The sequence below is a fragment of the Lolium perenne genome, chromosome 6 (genome assembly GCF_019359855.2).
Source record: "Lolium perenne isolate Kyuss_39 chromosome 6, Kyuss_2.0, whole genome shotgun sequence".
Lineage (NCBI taxonomy): Eukaryota > Viridiplantae > Streptophyta > Magnoliopsida > Poales > Poaceae > Lolium > Lolium perenne.
Genome location: NC_067249.2, coordinates 31,822,628 through 31,843,642, shown reverse-complemented (window position 1 = coordinate 31,843,642; position 21,015 = coordinate 31,822,628). Strand labels below are relative to the sequence as shown.

At 45.8% G+C, this 21,015-nt stretch overlaps 1 protein-coding gene and 1 pseudogene across 1 annotated transcript; one reads left to right on the top strand and one right to left on the bottom strand.

Annotated features, from left to right (window-relative positions):
- The first annotated feature begins 793 nt into the window (after positions 1-793).
- On the top strand, positions 794-8,881 carry LOC127308402 (putative F-box/FBD/LRR-repeat protein At5g56810; annotated as a pseudogene).
- Positions 8,882-10,193: 1,312 nt separating this feature from the next.
- On the bottom strand, positions 10,194-17,635 carry LOC127308399 (subtilisin-like protease SBT3.9). The gene is made up of 10 exons (XM_051339206.2): positions 17,413-17,635; positions 17,232-17,323; positions 17,035-17,132; positions 14,125-14,292; positions 13,366-13,988; positions 11,959-12,026; positions 11,562-11,813; positions 11,353-11,470; positions 10,949-11,120; positions 10,194-10,859 (listed from the first exon to the last, which is right to left on the bottom strand). Exons 1-10 carry the CDS (start codon positions 17,533-17,535, stop codon positions 10,318-10,320), a joined length of 2,256 nt encoding a protein of 751 aa, XP_051195166.1. The 5' UTR covers positions 17,536-17,635; the 3' UTR covers positions 10,194-10,317.
- Positions 17,636-21,015: the final 3,380 nt, after the last annotated feature.

The window sequence follows — 21,015 nt, the reverse complement described above, 5'->3', positions numbered from 1 at the left end:
CCAACCGTGGGCTGTGCCATCACGGACTTGTGGCGTCGCGGGCATCGGGAGGTGCGCCGCTTTTCCTCCCCGGCGACCACATCTGGGGACCTAGGACGGCCCGACCCTCCTCCAAGCGGCGACTCTGGTGCCCACGGGAGAGCGGCGCGGCGACACAGGCCGTAGTCATATGAAAGGAAGAGGAGCGGCGGAGCACCGCCGCCCGAGCCGGCAAATTTGAGCGCTTTGCAGAAAAGGGGATCCCGTCGCCTCCTCGTTGGGTTCTGATTGTGCGGATGATGGAAGGCGGAGAGGCGAGGGGAAGGAAGTAGGCTGGCGAGCGAGCGTCGGAGCAGGCGACGCGAGCGAGGACGTGGTGGCTGTCGACGGACGACGGTGGCGAGGGTGCGGCGGAGCGGAGGGCGACGAGAGGGAGGCGACGGGATGAGGATTTCTCGGGAAGGAGGCGACAGGATGTGTATTGCGTTGTGATGGGCCTGGTCCAGTTGACCCGTGCGGGGCGGAACCATCGAAGGGGGCGTCGTATGCGGGACGACCAAAGTTTGACGTATCGGTGGATGGCAGAATAAGGAATCAGTTTAGTCTTTTTAAGTAGTAGAGATGGCCTAGCTAGCTCGAAGAAAAAAAAAAAAATGAAAACCCCCAAAGAACGGTGAAGTCCACGGTGCGTCCCAGTTGCCCTGGAACAGAACGCCATTTCGTTTCCAGCTCCGAAAAAAAGACCGCAAGGTTCGTTCTGTCGCAATCCCCTTCCCAAAACCCTACTCGGCCGGCCTCCGCCGCCTCATCCGCCATGGATGCTGCCGCCGGCCGAGCAGAACTCCGAACCTACGCCGATGTCGAGGAGTTCTTCAACAACATGTCGTCAGAGGGCCCGACGCCGCCGACGCCTTCGACTCCGAAGACGAGCACTTCTCTCTCACCACCTCCTCCTCCGACTCCGACGGCGACGGCGCCGACTGGCCCGCTGTCTTTCTGCCGGTGCAGGGCGACGGCCAAGACCACATCAACCGCCTCTCCAACGACCTGCTCGCCAACGTCATCTCCCGGCTCTCCACCAAGGAAGCCGCGCGCCCCATGGTCCTCTCATCGCGCTGGCGTGGCCTGTGGCCGGCGACCCCGCTCCTCGTCGACGACGTGCACCTCAGGTACCCCGGCGAGTCACGCGAGATCCCGAGCTTCCACGCCATGCGCGCCATCTCGCGCTGCGTGGCCGAGCACCCGGGCCCCGTCTGCGGTGTGCGCGTCACCCGCACCTCCTTCCACACGCAGGAGTACGCGCTGCAGCGCCTGGTTGCCGGCCTCGCCGCCAAGAGCGTCTAGGACCTCGTACTCTTCAACCGCCCCTGGCCGCTCAACATGCCGCTCCCCGACGACATCCTCAGCTGTGCCTACCTCACCCGCCTCTACATCGGCATATGGCGCTGGCCCTTCCTGGACACTACCGACCACCCGCCTGCCTTCCCCAACCTCCAAGAGCTTTGCCTTTTCCACACCATCATCGAGGACAAGGGAGTCGACGCCTTGCTGGCGCAATGCCCCAAGCTGAAGATTTTCTCCTTTGCCATGGCGTTTAACTGCCCTTCACGCCTCCACGTCAAGTCCCGCAGCCTCCGTGTTGTGGTGGAATGGAGATGCTGTTAGCTTTTTAATGCATCATTAGGATTAACATATACATGTGTTGATCACCTATCAGTGCACCTAATTATCTTTAACAGAGAGACCAGGAGATCCACTTACAGGAAGATGAAGTATTCCCCTTCTTGCTCGTTGCAGGCATGGTGCAATATCGATGGAGGTGGTGTGCTGCAGACGGAGTGGAGGCGTCAACAGCAGGACCCTCCTAGCTCCTGGAGGTGGAGATGGTCTTAGACGCTGTTGGCACAGTCCTCGTGGTGGCCGGCGGTGGTGCTCGGTCTTGTGATCGCATCAGCACCCTTTTTGGATCGGTTGTTAGGGGTTCTGTTACTTTCACGTATGTGTTTCTCTCACCCTTGGAGAGTTACGACCTCCTCCTTTTGATATGTGGCGCTGTGAGACCAGGGACCGAAACCAGTTGGTTTTGGGTGCCCCCGATCAGGCACGTACGTGAGAGGAGACTTTGTCTCCCTTATTCCTCTCGGCTGGTTAAACCTGAGATCAATCCCAACATTCTCGCCATTGATAGTAAGGTTAACAAACATCATAAGTCCACTCTCAATAGGAACAACGTACCAAAGTAAGGTGTTGAAGTGGCCAACAATGACATGCCACTAAACCTCAATACTTATAGTACACCATCCTATCTTAAAATGGAAAACATAATACTTTATGGGAGTTGGTCCATTTGACGGTCCTTATTTCCCGGATCAAAAGGCTTTCTAGCAACCCATGTTGGCAACATAATCATAAATAGGAGTGACCAGGCTTTCGATAAACGGATCCCAAAAACATATAAAACATATTTATACGCTTAACAACAATAGTTTGATCCTGGATTCTATCTTTCACAACATGAAACATATTGTCAATATGGTTTTGGCAACACCATTTGACTTGTTGTTACTCGCATAGAAAACTGCGTGTTCATAATGCAGTAAGTGGCTTTAAATGTTGTCTACCATATTAATTTCGGGAAAACATTTTGACATACACCTGCTGATAGCCTCTTAACATGCCACATAGCTAATTGCATCATTATGATGCCATCATTTTTGGATCTTTTCCATGATATAACTCCATATGCGAGGGTGAGGATGTGACATGACGTGGAAACTTTACTATCCACACACCTCGCAATACCAATGTCCGAATAACCCACAAAGTCAAGGCTACTAGGCATATTACAAATGAGCATGTAAACATTATTATCTTGCATGTATCGCAAGACATTTTGAAGGCTTTTTCAATGGTCCATTTCTGAACTTACTGTAGTTGCCAATTATCCCGGTCGTAAGTAGGGCATGTTCATTCTCAAATACACAAGTTGCTTCTGACAACTGAAGCATAAGGAACCCACGTTATATGATCAGTTTAAAATGGTTCCTTGGACATTGAAATGTCCATCTTTATTGCCCTTAACATTAGTAGCAGGTGAGATAGAGTACTAGTACATAATATTTTCTTTTTGTACTCTATTTCCGTATGTCATCATAATGTAGAACTTATACTCCTTTTGAACTGGACTTATATCTTGGCGAGCCTCAATACATCAAGGTATGAGGCATTACCAAGATCCTTCATATCATAATTAGACGATTAAAAAAACCCTTGGATAGCCAATAAGATTCAATCTACATAAAGTAGTGAAGCTTACCCCCCCTCGTCTTGAGGTAGTATTGTAACATTCTTTGTTTGATCCTTTCAAGATTTCCTCAGAGTCACTTTTTTGTGTGGAGCCATATACGGCCAACCATTATTTAACTCACTCAGGAAACTCTATTAAGTTCCATACATCACTAAAGCTCATTATCTTCATCATACATTGCAAATGCCACCAAGATAAATGTTCACACACATTATTTATCACATGAAAATTGTTGAGTTCAACACCAAGTGTTGTATTAGGGACTACATAACTCTCAACATAACTGATGTGTATGAACAAAGATCTCATGGAAATTCTCCTTAAGGTTCATGTTCATAAGCTCTAGTTCTCCGTGATCACTTTATATGGAGAACATGGCTCCAAAAACTCGATAATGCTTCATTTCAGTTCTAAACCACAACACCATTGGGCAGAAGGTGGGAAAAAACTTGATTAAATTAATATGACACATGATTATAAACGACGTTCGTCAGAAATGTAACCATAAGCCACATGCTACACCATAAACAACATTAGAATGGCAAACTTGCTACTTTATCATTCATGTGTGTTTCATAGTGTTCATAAGAGAGTAATATCACATTAACATGAAAAGGAGTCAAAACATTAGTGTGATTTTTCATTCATTCACTCTCCAAATAGGACTTCTCGTTGGTTCCATCATACTCGGAGAATTAATACAATATCATTCTGGCGTAAGAAAAATGAGTGCGATGACCCATATTAAATGAGACATTCCTTTCCCCCCTTCGAAATGTGGTAAACTTACCACAATTTTGACGAGATCTCATTTCTCACATTTCTTACATCATAATTGTGTCATAGCACACATAATCATTACAAAAGATACATGCCCCGAGGACACAAAAATTCTCACCACATGGTGAGACTTACATAAAATGATTGCGTTCCAAAGAACAAAATGTTCATATAAAGAAGCAAGTTGTCTTACAATGCTTTATTCGTCACTGTCCTCATAGAAGAACCCATTGTCCATTTCTTAAAATGGATAGCATCTTTATGAGCATCATTATAAACATAAACATTAAGAAAACTTGAGATGAGACGAATCAAAACAAGGTCATTTGTTGTTCTAATCCGTATCACTGTTGGGCTGAAAACGGAAGAGAACATTATCATTCATAAAGAAATGGGTTATGACAATAATCAACGTTGGTCAGAATACTATCACATACCATATATCATACGCTCATAATTAAGATCTCTATTCAAAACTTCTCGTTGGTTCCATTTTGACTAGAGAAACTTAAAATCACATAATGACTAGTGAGAACATCTGGTAAATTTATAGTTCATCACTAATCATTTTGTCTTCAAACTTTGACACCATAATTTCAAAAACATCAAGCAAACATGTCAAGGTTTATCATTACAAACTTGAAGGCATGATACAAGATACCATTCATTCTGAATATTAATAATGAAAATGACATTTCCGTGAGTAAACATGAAAATGACATTCACAATGAAATAACATTATCATCAACTATAAGTATTGTCCAAATGACTTATATTAAGTTACATCACGGTTGACCAAATAATTGGTGAACAACAATAGTCAAATACAATGACAATACATGAGCATGATGCACATTACAATCCTCTAAAGAAACTTTCTTCAGAGAATCAACATCATTATGAGCCTTCATCACCTTCAGTGCATGTCAAAAGACAAAACACACCGACACAATACTTGGAATAATTTCTTAACATTATTTGGTTACATAGTGCAGTGCGGAAAACCGAACCACACGAGCATCAACTTTTCCTTAAGGTGGCTTAAGCCCATTAGTGATGATCCCATCATCAAGACATGCCATAATTATGACAACAACATAAAATCAAAATAATAACCATATCATTAAAATGCCATGGATTAGTAGATAATACCTTCCCATTTTGCTCATAAAAACTAAACAATATTTCCCTCTAAATATAAAAACCTGAACACTTTATCAAAATATAAGAAAAACATTCTCATAATAAATATCAATACTATTCTCAACGTCAATTGATATTTAAAATGATAGTTAACATCAAATGTCACAAAAATACATTAAAAAAATGTCAAAATTTCAAAATAAATTTCCCGTTGGTTCCATTTTTTTAAGTAAAATCAACATGTTCATTTAACACAATTTTCAGGCAATTACAATCCATCTAAACAGTGTAATCATAAGCATTATATATAAAAATAAATCGTAGATGCACTGAAAAGACTGAGAAGCCACATTCTGCTTTCGGCCCAAAAAACTACTGCAGCCCTTAACAACAATACCACCCGGGGCGTTAAAACATTAGGGAGGCTGCAGGGCGAGAGAACCTGGGCTCGGCCTTCTTCTCAGATTTGGTCCAAAAAGCATATGAGGCCTGTTAACATAGCAGGCCAATCTAGGCTGTCGGATCGAAATTGACGGTCCAGATTCGTCTCAGTTAGTGCAAATACACGGGCCGGTAAAACACTTGCCCGATTCCTCCACCCTCCCCTGTTTTTCCGCGCGCGACGAGAGAGGCGGCGCCGGAGGCAACCGGCGGCCGAAAAACGACCGTTCCCGGCGGCGCGGTGGCTCCGCTCGCCGGAGCAGCGTGCTGCGGATTGGATTCCGTGCGCTGCTCCGTCGAGTGCAGCCGGTGCGTCGCGTCGGTGGTGCGGTGAGGAGGTGGTGTCGCGCGCCGGCAAGCCAGCGGCCGAGCGATGACGGCGAGGTGCAGCACCCCGGTGTCGTCCATTCCGCGCAGAAGCGCGTCGTCCCGCTCGTCCTCTCCGTGAGAAGGCGGCGTCGCGGCTTGGTGTAGCGCGCCGGCAAGCCAGCGGTCGAGCGACGACGGCGACCGGTGGCACGGCGGCCAGCGGCGCCTCGTCCATCCCGCGCGTCGTTCCGCTCGTCCACAGCGGGTCCTCGGCGAGCCCCGAAAGGAAAAGGCGACGGCGCGGCGTCATCAGTGGTAAGATCTTGATCCCCTTCTCATCTTTGGGTGCAAATTTTGCCTTTCGGGATTTATGGTTAGGATTCATCATCAATTTCGGGATTTTCTTTCATGATTCAAAGTTCGTGCTCCCCAAAACACGAGTAATTGCTTGTGCAAGCCGTAAGTAGAACAACGGCATGATAAAAGTAATTAACCAGGGCATAAACATGACTCCAAACATTAATTCTGGTTAATTGAACTTGATATTCATGATTAATTGAGAATGTTCCGAAGCTATTACATGGAATTGACATGATAGGGGGTGAACCCGAGCCTAACAACAACAATTCAATTTTGTTAAACAAATCCATCAGACATAGACATTATAAACAGATCGCATTAGGGTTCCATAATCAAGATAAAACATGCTTAGGGCACTTAAGGTGATTAGATCAGCTCTGATACCATTGTTAGCTTTTTAATGCATCATTAGGATTAACATATACATGTGCTGATCACCTATCAGTGCACCTAATTATCTTTAACAGAGAGATCAGGAGATCCACTTACAGGAAGATGAAGTATTCCCCTTCTTGCTCGTTGCAGGCATGGTGCAATGTTGATGGAGGTGGTGTGCTGCAGACGGAGTGAAGGCGTCAGCAGCAGGACCCTCCTAGCTCCTGGAGGTGGAGATGGTCTTAGACGCCGTCGGCACAGTCCTCGTGGTGGCCGGCGGTGGTGCTCGGTCTTCTGATCCCATCAGCACCCTTTTTGGATCGGTTGTTAGGGGGTCTGTTACTTTCATGTATGTGTTTCTCTCACCCTTGGAGAGTTACGACCTCCTCCTTTTTATATGTGGCGCTGTGGGACCAGGGACCGAAACCAGTTGGTTTTGGGTGCCCCGATCAGGCACGTACGTGAGAGGAGACTTTGTCTCCCTTATTCCTCTCGGGAGGTTAAACCTGAGATCAATCCCAACAGATGCAGCTTCGTTGAAGTCATCATCGATGATGCCCCCTGCTTGGAGCGCCTGCTCTTCGAAAGCTCTGGCGACTGGAGGCCCATCAAGATTGTCCATGCGCCTAGGCTGGAGATACTCGGGTTCTTGGACCTCCAGCTCCACACGCTCGAGATTGGCGGCATTGCCATCAGGGTAACTGCGTCTTCTAACTTCTGTTTTCGTCACTTAGCATTCATTACTTGATTGCGCAACCAATTTTTTTCTCACTGTTAAATATGACTCAATGGCAGGCTGGGATGAATGTGAGAGCTTGTGCCATGCTGCCAAGTGTGAAGATACTTGCTGTCAAGGTTCGGTTTTGGGATGACATGGAGGCCAAGATGCTGACCACTCTGCTCAGATGTTTTCCTCAACTCGAGACGCTTCATATCATGGTAGTACTTGTGTCATAAGATATATTTTCATCTGAATAATTGTTTGTCGAGTGCAATTCAAGAAGATAATGTGGATTTCAGCTTATTCCAGTACTTGTTCTTCATTCCTACATATTCCAGAATCCGGACTGATAATGTAGATGTCAGTTCTAGCACATCTGACTGCACTTTGGTGCAATTTCGGGAATGATATGCGCTGACTATTTTTTCCCCCTCAACTGCAGTGCATTCAATCCAGGTCACCTGATACTGTGGATGATATGGATTTCTGGAAGTCCCTGGCCTCCTGCGATTGCCTTGACTCTCATCTGAAGACGTTCGTCATCCACGGAGTTCAGGGCCGGAAACATGAGGCGTGGTTCACCGGTCACATTTTTAAGAATGGTAAGGTGCTCAAGTCCTATGGCATCGTATATAGTCACAGTGATGATGTGGCAGAGGATGGATCAGATGGAAGTAGTTCAAGTGATGATATGGTAGATGATGGATCAGATGGAAGCAGTTCTTGTGATGATGCTGTAGAGGATGGATCAGATGGAAGCAGTTCTAGTGATGATGTGGTAGAGGATGGATCAGATGGAAGCAGTTCCAGTGATGATGTGATAGTGGAGGAAGGCCCAACGTCAGGTTCTGTGGGTGAGGGCAATGCACCATCAGGTGGAAGCAGTGGCAGTGATGATGTGGAAGTGGAAAGACGGCCAATGTCAGGCACCGTTGGCGAGGGCAATGCGCCATCAGGTGGAAGCAGTGGCAAGTATGTTCTTGCCCACCCCGCCTTCCCTTGCTGGAGATTTCAGAACGCTATTGACTTGTCAGTGGAGGATCCCTTCTATGTGCTGGGGCGTGTCATGGCCCGGATTGATATGATATCTCATGGGGAGAGCCCATGGTTTTTTTTGAAAGAAGAGTGGTGAGGCAATCAAAATTCGTCTTTAGACAAGAATCGAACCCTGACCAGCCGGGAGTGCCACTGCATGTCCGACCACTAGGCTATGCCTTAGTTCTCAGCCCGGATTGATATTGTTGGGGGCGAGACGACAACTTAGATTGTGTTTCTGATGATGGTGCTTATGGTGGAGACATTTTCACTCAGCAGGTTGACTAAGGATATGGTAGTTACATGTTGATGATTCTGTGAACTAAGATGGTAGACTAATCCCATGAAGGTCTGGAAGCTAGTTTGACTTGTACGTGGCACTCTTAATTTTGTATTGGGGAGACTGTTAGGATTCTGAGTCGTGGAAGTAACTTCTTGCATGTTGTTTCGGGCCTTTTGGCTGGTGGAAGTAACCACATGCACAATCTATCTCTATGGTATATCCTGATTTGCTCTTTTGCTGCCAAGTTGATGAATTACCTGTTCCTGGAAGATTTTGAGTGTCAGGATTCTGAGTTGTGGAAGTAACTTATATCCATTTTGGGGCTTTTGGTATGTTGAAGTACTTACCACACGCACAATATATCTCCATGGCATCCTAATTTGCTCTTTTTTTGCTAAGTTGTTAATTAACCTCCTGGAAGGCCATTGCCGCTCCTTTGCGAACAGTGGCTGCCATCATAAGCGCAAAATTGTCTTGTTTGACCTTTTTTTAAATCAGCCTGCTTCTAGTTGATGAGCCTTTATCGCAAAATCGTACAAGCTCATGTTAACAGAGATCACTTGCTATAATAAAAGTTGCATGCATCAATCGAAGCCAGGCTGGGGCTGCGGCTTCCATTTCGGAAAAAAACAAAGATCACTTGTTCATGACCATAAATCTGGTCCGACTCGACAACGGCATACTAAGCATAAGCTGTAACTATTTTCTGAAGGATAGGTCTGGAAGCTGTATAATCAATGTGCTGCGTAATGTTGCATGCATATTTTGAGGTAACTCTTTCAGTATTGTTTGGATCATTTCCTCTCCTGTCGTCACTATGTATGCGCTGTCTGGTATGGATTCAAATGCTCCCAAAACTTCACCAAAAGTGATCGATTTAATAGCTTCGCCTCACATCAGCTTGGCAAGAAGAATGTGTACCTTGGTTATCAACCAAACACGTCTAGTAGCCCAAGGAGCAGAGATTTCATCCAAAACAAAGAAACAAAACATTGCTGTTCGGTTGGCACATCATTATAATGTCACTCTAGAAACTAGCACGATTGACGTGGGGTGTTCCACAGATTCCACTTCGTGAAGGTTTCTGCATACGTTCCGTGTGAGCCACTTGGTCTAAAGTAGTTTCAAGATCTGATCTAATTAGATCGTGTTGCCGTTTTGAATGATATAGGATGTGTTTGCCATAGAGTCATTCATGGTTCACAAAGTATAGTTAGTCTAAATTATGCTGGACACTGTGGAACACATAACTTCAGATTTAGCAACTGAACATTGAACATACTTAACTATTTTTTACTACAGTTAGTGTAAATATATTCAGTGTAGTGACTCATTACTGTATTTTGATCAGCACTAGAAATAACTTTCTGTGATGTTTTATGCAGTTTCCATCTCTTATAAGTAGACAGTACTGCTGTACCTCACAGCAATAGACAAAGAAAATGAAAGGAACAATCTCAGGACAACAAGGTACATCGTATTTATTTCGAACATTTTCTGATAATTATGTGCAAAATAGATTTTCACCATTTCACCAATAATTTTTTAAACAAAAATACCTAAATACACGAACCAAGGATGAATTTACGATGTATCTGCAACATAGTCTTGTATCACGGTCCGTACTGCAACCGGAATTCTCACAGAGTGGGTACTTCCATCGGACCATGTCAGGCTCCCAAAAGTATACCCACCTTGCACCCTCTGCTTCGCCGTGAGAGTGACCCTAAATGTCGCAGTACTAGTACCCCCAACTTGGGTGAAATTGAGCATAGATGGTTCCACTGACATGATTACCCCTGCCGGAGCCTCAACAACTGCCTGATAAGTCGCTTCTGTCGGCCCAACATTTGTGACAGTGCGCATAACTGTGACATTGTCCTTGAGGTCCGGCACGCTGATCGATGGAAGGTTGAGATTAAGTTGGTACAGCTCGCATTCGCCAAATAATCCTAGAGTGCAGTTGAAGAACTTATTGTACTCTCTTGCATCCACGTCGTAAACTAAGCCAGGGTCAACGGCCTTGTCCGGGTTTATGTGGCCACCGCCCAAGTCGAAGGGGTCAGCTAGTTTCCTTGGGAGCCCCTCGGCTTGGATTGGCATACCGTAACGATCGGTCAATGAAGCTGCAGCCCATCCCAAGCAATGATGGAGTTTATCATATACTACTCTGATGAACTATTTAGAAGAATTTTTGCTAATGTTTTGTGCATACCTGTGGTGACAATAGCAGACTTGATCATGGCAGGCGACCAGTCGCGGTGGACCGACTTCAGCAGCGCGGTGACCGCTGAGACATGAGGGCATGCCATGGACGTCCCGGACAATAGAACATAGGAGTCGCGCACAGCCGCCAAGATGCTGACTCCCGGTGCAGCTACATCGGGCTATCCAAAACATGCATAGAGGTAAGTCTTCGACACTCAAACCCCAATCGTTTCAAAACATAATGCATATAAGTTTTTACCTAAGTCAAAGTTTTTTTTATTTTATCAGTAAATCCATACAGTTTTGATAGTGCATATAAATATATGCAATATGACATATGGAGATTTTTTTGAACTTTAACTTACATGGAATTTGTAAGTGTTATATCTTGGAATGGATAAAATACTATACCTTGAGTATGTAGGGAAACTCAGCGCTAGGGCCTCTCGACGAGAAAGAGGCGACCCTCGGTGCCAACACCCCGTTCCCGACGACGGTCACCGTGGGGGACACCATCACCACTGGATTCCTAGCATGGCCACGATATATACATGAGTTCTCGGGCAAGAAAAACAGTAAGTATCCACCTTGTTTCAGATGGCCGGTCGCCATGATCTCACCCTGTTCTTTTCCAATACGAAGTGATTCTCTGCGCGATTTCGAAATCCACCAGCACGCAAGGCATAAAGTGCCTGCATGCGCTCAGGTTGTCGAGGTTGTTGGCGGCGTTCTGCGCGAAGATGACGCCGTTCGCGCCGGCCTCCACTGTGAGTCTAATGGCGTCGATGAGTGCTACCTGAGCCTCCCCTGGTGCGTAGCACAACACGATTTTCCCAGTGACGTTGCTCGACGCCAGTGCCTGCATGTCACAGCTGCAAGCGCGCACAAGCGTATCATTTTCAGCATTGTTAAAATAGAAAAAGTTCTTCGTACCGTTTAGAATCATTGAATCGTAATAATTAGCAAAATGCGGGACTAGAAAGAAAACGTATCAAGTGACCGCACTATTTCAGTTACCTCCTGGCATGAACAAGGCCCTTAAAGTCGCTGCTGATCACAGATGCGTTGTAGTGTAGAGATTGCCCCTGCATTTGAACAGAACACAAAATAATTCACATTTTTTCTAACCGGTGTTTCCCCAAGTAAGTCACCTTTCAACTTCTAGGACATTTTTGGATTGCATGAATTAGAAAACATATTAATAGGAAAAACTATGGTTGAAATTTCACGTAATGTAAATTCCTGCCTGATTTCAAAACATACAATTTTGCACGTAATGTCTTCGAATGGTATACACAGGAATAACAATATGAATTTCTGATGATTCAAGAGAGTTAAGTAGAGAGAGACAAAAAAAAAAAGCAGCGTAGTTCTTCAAAGAAAGATAAACAAAGCTATGCATTAGACTTTTCAAATATAAAAAATAAGGTATAAACTCATATTGCCACTCCTATGGAATTGGAGACATACAATTGCATTAAATATTGGAATTTGGAAAACCCCAATCCTATAATATGATGGGCTAGAATTTTCTTTAAGGATTTAGATCCTCCATTGTTTCATGGAAGTTCTACTTTCGGTAAGGCCTTTAACTACCAGGAGTGAACACGCGTGCATTTGCAAGACTAGGTGGCTAGTTAAAAATGGGAACTTTTTCGTAATGTACATTTGTTTACGTCTTTATTGTGGTTTTATATGTTTCAGTGTCTTTAGAAAACATTGAAAAACTGCAGAATTATAGACATATTGATCAAAAAAACTATTTAAATATTTTACTATCTTTGATTTTGAAAAAAATAGAGCCTTGTCATCTTAGAAAATTAAAATTGGCTCTAGATCCAGTATATTTTTGCTCAGGGTTGTTGTTGCTAAATGAGCATACCGCGCATGTCACCGCGAGGTCACGAGAAGGCTCATGTAGTGGATGTACCTCCATTCGGGCACGCTCTAGCCTAGCATATACACACATATATTAACGAATTCACTACTTGTCAGGCAATCATGGACCGTTCGATTTGACATGAAGATGAATTCAGATTTCTGTTATTAGTATTTCCTTACGGTGTTTCAGCCTCTTGTACAAGCTATATATGCACATGTTGTTTGTTCTAAGTTTAGGCGGGCCTATTGCCCCTTCTGGTGTCGTCCCTTTCAGGATATACGTATTGTGTACTTTTTGGGATGGCTTCGCCTATTCTTCCTGTGCTGGTAAGCCTGCTATGGTAGTTATGGGCTCTTAGACTATTCTGGGTTGGATCAGCATATGCTCCTAAGCGCACTTTCAAGATTCGGATGACGGCTGTAAAATCCGACACCATGAATACTAAATCTAAACACTTAAATATATGATAAATAAACAAACACATAATTAATAGTATTGGATTATACAACCTAAAGAAATACGTGAATGATGTCCATACGTACCACCAACTTTTCTTTGTTCCCTAGCGTCATTAAGGTCGGGAAAGACCGGTCCATGGTGCTAGCGGCCACCGTCGTTACCCATGGCACAGCATTGTTAACCGTGGAAGGCTTGGGGCCATCATTTCCACCGGAAAAGACGACGGGGATTCCTCTCAACACCGCGTGCAATGATCCAAAGATCTCTTCACCAGCACCGCCTCCCAATGACAGGGATAGGACATCCACTCCGTCGTTTATGGCATCATCAATAGCAGCGAGAATCGCCGCCTCTTGGCAACCAGCGCCCTCCCAACACACCTTGTATACACCCAATCTTGAGCGTGGCGCTCCTCCGCGCGCCACGCCAGCGCCAAGGCCGCTCCCTATGTAGCTCACGTTCCACACCTCCCTGCCGGCGATCGTTGAGGCGACATGGGTGCCATGGCCGCTGAGATCCCTTGCGGACATGTAGTTACCCTTGAGGACCTCATCGGTAATGCCACCACTGTACCAACGGGCGCCGATAATCTTCCTGTTGCAGTTGGTGGTGTTCCATGCCTGGCCAACCTGACACACGCCTTTCCACCGTGCCGGCACGGGGCCATATCCAGTGTCATCAAAGCTTAGGGATTCGGGCCATATGCCTGCAACAGAAGGATGGAGTTGAGTCACCAATTGAAGATGATTTTCATATAAGGCCAACTTATTTGTTTATGCTTCTCCTGTTTTAGATTTCTGAATGGCAATTGAGTAATCTAGACTATTTGATTGCAAATTAACCTGAATCAATCACCCCAATGATAACATCTTCACCGTAGTTTGCTTTTTGCAGAAGGCCATGTTGCTCTGGTGGTTGTTGGGAGTCACCAAGGCCGAGGAAGTCCCAACTCCGAGTTGTGTGTGGTTCATGATTGGTGTTTGGCTTCACACTCGCAACTTCAGGGAATTCTACACTCCAGATAAGACATCGATCAGTATTACTCAATCATGGAATTTTGTAAGACGCTTCAAGATATTTCATTTCAACTAACCTCGTTGGAGGTACCACTACACAGAAAATTTAAAAGGAAACACATAACACCACGATTTACATAATTCATGTGACATTTTTTAAGTATGCTCCCATGTAGGTATACCTTCTATCTAGCCATCCAATTTTTCAACGAGATCCTTGCATAGGAAATTCTCTTTCTTGTTTCTCCCAAACAAGACAATGTATAAGCTCATACATTATTAGTATTGTACTGAATCGGTGAAAAGTATATGGACCAGAGGGAGTAATAAAGTGTGTAGACTATAATTCGGTTTTTGGTGCAGCACAAATATGTAAAATGATAGATCTTATTCTAAACTTGGTCATTTTAGATATTTATGGTGCACAAATTTTTTTGAGAAAAGATCTACTCATTGTGGTATTAACGTCTTGTTGTCCTAGAAAGGTTCAAATTTATATGGTGTGCTGTTTGGGAGAAACGAAAGGATAAATTTTATTGCAGTGAAGATAGTGAAGAGTCCAGATGTCAAAGCAATACCAGACGGCCAGATATAGGGCGCATCTTCATGGGAGCTCAAAATCTCTCTCTCTCTCTCTCTCTCTCTCTCTCTCTCTCTCATTAATTAAAATTGTTGCCACACTAAAATATATTTTAACTATGAGAATATTACTTAGATGATAGTGATCTTGCTATATTTGACAAATGTCGCCGCATATACAGGTCATTTGGATAAGGAAACATATCGAATACTAAGCATTACATCTTCAGAACAAAACAAAATTAAAGTTAAGTCTTAGTAGAACACTTAGATTTCACATTATAGTTTGCAACAATGAATTTATAAAACTGTACAAATGAGATTTAAGTACGAAGTCACAAAATTATTTCCATGTACTCTTCTTTCCTTAAAACACACTAAACCAACATGAAATTCATAGGCATGGAGCATATATACATTTGTACAATGTACACATGTAAGTAGTACTCCCTCCATTTATAATTATCCTGTGTTCTAGAACTACTTAAAGTAATTTTTTACAAAGTTTGAGCAAGTATACAACAAAAACATAAACATTATAATACCAAATGCATATAATATGAAAATAATAATAATAATAGTATTATTATGATGTGCTTGTTCAAACTTTAGAAAGCTTGACTTTGCTTAAACCTAGAACACAATGTAAATAAAAAACAAAGGGAGTACATGGTATGCGGTACGTCTTTGCTTTGATTGTTCCGCAAACATATACACATACAAAAAAATATACATGGGTATTATCCATTGATTTCTGGTTTAGTATAAAGAAGCAAAAATTAACTCTTGATCAATGGACAGCAAACTTGAATGACTAATTACTCCTCGAAATAGGTTTTCGCCCCGCTATATTAATATAGCAACAAACCGATACAAGATGGAGATCACCGTTGGGGCAAACAACACATCAAAGCCCAAAAGAAACGAAAGAAGAAGAAGAAAAAAAGCAATGTTGACAAAGTCGGATCGACGAAAACACCGATGATCCGCAACCGTTGCGCCTTCGGAGAATTCCCACCACTAACTTAGCTCTCTGAAGCGCCCCATACCAAAGCAACACCTTCAAGAAGGGATGCGACGATAACGATGTGCTGCCCGGACAAAGCCTAGGGGTTCCCCCGGTATGCGGGGGGGTTGTGGGGAGGAGGAACCCCGATGCCCCTCAAGAAGGAATGGCGGCGCCCATGAGCGTCACCGCATCGGTGTCAGCCATCCGATAAGGATTTCTCCCGTCCCCTAAAGTACCACCACCCCGGACACTTCATCGCGCTCCGCCAACCTCGCCACCCACCAACACGCGCCACCATGGCCTTGCGATCACCAGCGTCGCCTCACCGTGGCCGACAAAACGAGACCAGCGAGCAGGAAGAGAACCAGCCGAGAGCGAGAGACAGCGGAACAACCGCCACACAGGAGGGACCCGCCTCCACCGCCACCCGCAGTTACCATCCGAACGCAGCAACAGGATCACACCAGGCCCATCTAGCCCGATCGCCGCGTTGTAGTACACGGGCTACCGTCACCGTCATCGCCATCTCAAGTCGCACCTTCCGCCCGCCGGAGGTGGCGCGGGCCAGCATGGGGCAGGCCCACCCATACCCAGATGGGGCCCAAAAAGGCCCAGATCTGAGCATGGAGGGCGCCGCCGCCAGTCGTTGCACCACCCCACAGCCAAGCTGCTGCGTCGTTGTCGCCAACCACCCGGAGCCCCCCCCCCCCCCCCCCCGTCCTGGACCGCGCGCCACCACCGGAGCCGTCGTCGACGCACCGCCGTCGACAGGGAACGCCCCGCGCCATCCCTCCATGCGCGCGGGTAGAAGCAGGACCGCCGCCGGCGGCACTGCGCGCTGTTTGCCCGGCGGCGGCGGGGGGGGGGGGGGGGCGGGGGGAGGAGGAGGAGGAGAGGGCCTAGGCGGGGCCGAGCTAGGGTTTGCCCCGTCGCTCGTGGGGAGCGACATGAGCGAATCGTTTTCAATCCGGTGAACTCCACCGAATGACTAATTACTAAGTGGATCACTAGTTAACTCTTGATCAATGGACAGCTAAAGGTGAACAATGTTCCTTTGACTTCCTAAAAGGTTAGTTGGAACATCTTAAAAGAATTCGGTAAGGCAACAAGCGTCATTGATAAAATATAGTATTGCGAATGAGTATTACTTGCAAGTGTCTCGGCTTGAGATTCAGTGAGCATTGCCGCGAATCCAGAAAATCCGTGCTTGTAGCTGTAAACGATTGACTCCAGGGCTTCATTCTTGCTGTTGCGAACAAGAGATTCTTGGGTGAGTGTTACCACAATGAAAAAACGTGAGAAATCCACATCTATTTATAATGGTAAATATTTGTATGAGCACTACCTCCCCAAAATAGAGGTTAGCATGTCATGGTGCGACGAGGTGACCACCGATGGATCATCATGCTTCCTCTCCCCCATATACACGATGTACATCTGGAATTCGACCAAAACATTTTCAGCAATCGATATCACACCAAGAAAGAAGCAAAGTGAGTTTTGTGGAAGAGGAACATGCGTCTTACCTTGCTCGACGCATTCGCTGAAGGAGGCAGCAGCGTGACCAGGAGCAGAGCACATGAGAAAGCTGTTCTCAAATCCATGTCTGATTTCGAGAAGGATGCTAATTCTATTCTTTGGTGATGCATGTGCTTGTGTTCTAAAGGTATATGTATAGCAGCCACGTAGAGCCGTGGGGGTTCGAGAACAGTTCATAACAAGTTAACAACGCGGTGACGCACGTGTAGCTTGTCTAACTTTCCTTCTACAAGTTAAGAGGATCCAGTTCAGAGCAAGAGTAGACCACATATCCTTATAGAACACTACACGGTGCTTTGATCAGGTCCGCCATAATCAACTTGCAGGATATAGTAGGTTTCTGATAATGACTCTGGTCGTCGTCCAATCATAACAAAGTCCAACAGACGTGAAGGAATTTCATAAACTTTGCTAGACTTTTGACACATTGGAACAGTCCACGGGGGAATAATTTTTTTGGCTGATTCGTTTATCCAGCTGGCAAATTAACAAATGAGACAATACTCTCAACTATTTGAGCCGCCGCACGTGGAAGTTCAATTGCATATGGCACTCTGCCGACTGTGGACACCTTACTTTTGGCGAATCTCATCAAGATGGTCCGGGTTCTATCTGTTGGAATATTAGGCAATTTTCGTGTGAGTTTAATTATCGAAAGCAACATTACAGATGCACAAGCATATTTAACCACACACATCAGACTAAGCACATGCATCAGATCTGAACATGGAACAAGTAGCAGTGCAAGGTAGGAGAGGAAAAGCACGTACATCGCGACCGGGAAGGTCGCACCAGCAGCAGCACCATCACCATGGGAGTTGTTGATGTCGCCCATGGTGTAGTCGGAGTCGTCGATGAAGCAGTCGATCCGACGAAGAAGAGCACGAACAACAGTGAGCAGTCGCGCCGAGACGCTCCCCAAAAACCTTATCGCCCGTCTCCCGGTGCAGGATCTCAACGGACGGGGTTTCGGAGGCCTGCTCTCCCGGACGGCTGTGCACGCAGTCGCCGGGATGGGGAAGACTAGAGAGTAGCACAGTAAAAAAAGAACTTCGCGCGAGAGATCTAAGAGCACCGTTCTCCAGATCTGATCGGTCTCCTTGTATAGCCTAGGAGGAGAGCCGCTCCAACCGCGTTGTCACGCGCAGGAAGTCAGGGACACGCGGCGAGCATGCACATGCAGGTCGACACGTACCCAACTCAGTTGGTGCATCAAGCAAAAATTTAGCCTTCCTTGAGTGTGTCTCGAACTCGAACTCGAGTCACGAAACGCGACGTGCGTGCGTGCAGTGCCGTGCCAAGCCGAGGCGGGGCGGGCGGAGGAGGAGGAGTGCGCGAGGGCTCCTTCTAATCTCACTCACTTGGAAGGACTAGAACAGCAGCCCTTATATACCACTTCAACTCTCTCCCAACTAGCAATGTGGGACTAAACTTTGTCCCCCAAGGTTGTCCCAAGCTGCCAACGTGATGGGCCTTGAGATTTCAGGAATTGTAGACTATATGGGCTGCCTTATTGGGGTGCAGCCCATCTACATTCAACACTATCAATGCTAGAAGACGAGTAGGCATCAATGCAACAACCCTAGTTAGCCTAGGGTTTTAATTTTGGGATTTCTATTTCTGTGCCCTCGGGTCCTTAGTTGTGCTCAGTTTTCCCCAGCTCCTTAGTTTTTCCTCAGTTTTCCCCAAGTCCTTGTTTGAAACCCGCAGAAGAAGCTCCCACGGCAGGATTCCCGTTTAGTTGACCGTTCCGTGCTGACGTGTGGGATCGCGTCGTGTGGACCCGCGTCGCGTGGGGCTGGTAGAAAGGGACCGCGTGGGACATGAGGCGATAGCGTTTGGTTGCACGTGAGCAGGAGCTGGGTTTTGTCTCTCTCGGCCCAAATTGGCATTTTCCCTTTTAAGAGTACCTTTTCCGCCTCCTTCTCTCTGTCTTTTTTCACCTAATTAGTATCAATTATTTGTGCCTTTTGGCCCTCGTTGTTTGCCCAATATGGCAGCAAATCTAGTACTCCATCTAGTCCATATGTATATAGTTAAATCTAGAAGCAAATCTACAGGGAATGTAAGATAAATTCACACAGTCATATAGTAGAATAGGGATAGATAATAGGGATCCCTCCATAGATAATAAGCTGCATACAGCAGCCAAACATAGTAACGGGTTCGAGGTTCTTCACAGCACCATCATACTAACAACATAACAACAAGGGATCCCTAGCTAACATTAAAGGGATCCCTACAACAAAATAGGAGGCAGCAGCAGCACACGTCCAGGACTCCGCCTACCCCATCTGCCTCTGCCTCCACTTGTTGCTCCCCTTGGGAGCCTTGGGCTTGAGCGGAGGCATGCGCCCGCCGGAGATCTCCACCCGCTGGAAGCTGCGGAGGTGCATGCCAAGCGCCTTGTGCTTGGCGCGGAAGGAGTGGGGGTTCACCGACGCGCCGACCTTGGTGAAGGTGTTGCCGATTGATACGCGTACAGCACGCGTCCGTTGGGAACCCCAAGAGGAAGGTGTGATGCGTAAAGCGGCAAGTTTTCCCTCAGTAAGAAACCAAGGTTTATCGAACCAGTAGGAGCCAAGAAGCACGTTGAAGGTTGATGGCGGCGGGATGTAGTGCGGTGCAACACCAGGGATTCCGGCGCCAACGTGGAACCTGCACAACACAACCAAAGTACTTTGTCCCAACGAAACAGTGAGGTTGTCAATCTCACCGGCTTGCTGTAACAAAGGATTAGATGTATAGTGTGGATGATGATGTTTGCAGAAAACAGTAAAGAACAATTGCAGTAGATTGTATTCGATGTAAAGAATAGGACCGGGGTCCACAGTTCACTAGAGGTGTCTCCCATAAGAATTAGCATGTTGGGTGAACAAATTACAGTTGGGCAATTGACAAATAATGAAGGCATAACAATGCACATACATGATATGAAGAGTATTGTGAGATTTAATTGGGCATTACGACAAAATACATAGACCGCTATCCAGCATGCATCTATGCCTAAAAAGTCCACCTTCAGGTTATCATCCGAACCCCTTCCAGTATTAAGTTGTAAACAACAGACAATTGCATTAAGTATGGTGCGTAATGTAACCGACAACTACATCCTCGAACATAGCATCGATGTTTTATCCCTAGTGGCAACAGCACATCCACAACCTTAGAACTTTCTGTCACTGTCCCAGATTTAATGGAGGCATGAACCCACTATCGAGCATAAATACTCCCTCTTGGAGTTACAAGCAAAAACTTGGCCAGAGCCTCTACTAGCAACGGAGAGCATGCAAGATCATAAACAACACATAATAGATTGATAATCAACATAACATAGCATTCACTATCCATCGGATCCCAACAAACACAACATATAGTATTACAGATAGATGATCTTGATCATGTTAGGCAGCTCACAAGATCCGACAATGAAGCACAATGAGGAGAAGACAACCATCTAGCTACTGCTATGGACCCATAGTCCAGGGGTGAACTACTCACACATCACTCCGGAGGTGACCATGGCGGTGTAGAGTCCTCCGGGAGATGATTCCCCTCTCCGGCAGGGTGCCGGAGGCGATCTCCTGAAT

What these genes read in the sequence shown, in the direction of transcription:
- LOC127308399 (XM_051339206.2), bottom strand. Translation starts at nt 17,535, where the DNA reads ATGCATCACCAAAGAATAGAATTAGCATCCTTCTCGAAATCAGACATG. An exon ending in CATTGGGGTGATTGATTCAG is followed by an intron (nt 13,989 to 14,124) that starts GTTAATTTGCAA and finishes CTTCTGTTGCAG; the next exon opens with GCATATGGCCCGAATCCCTA. An exon ending in GGCCTTGTTCATGCCAGGAG is followed by an intron (nt 11,814 to 11,958) that starts GTAACTGAAATA and finishes GCGCGCTTGCAG; the next exon opens with CTGTGACATGCAGGCACTGG.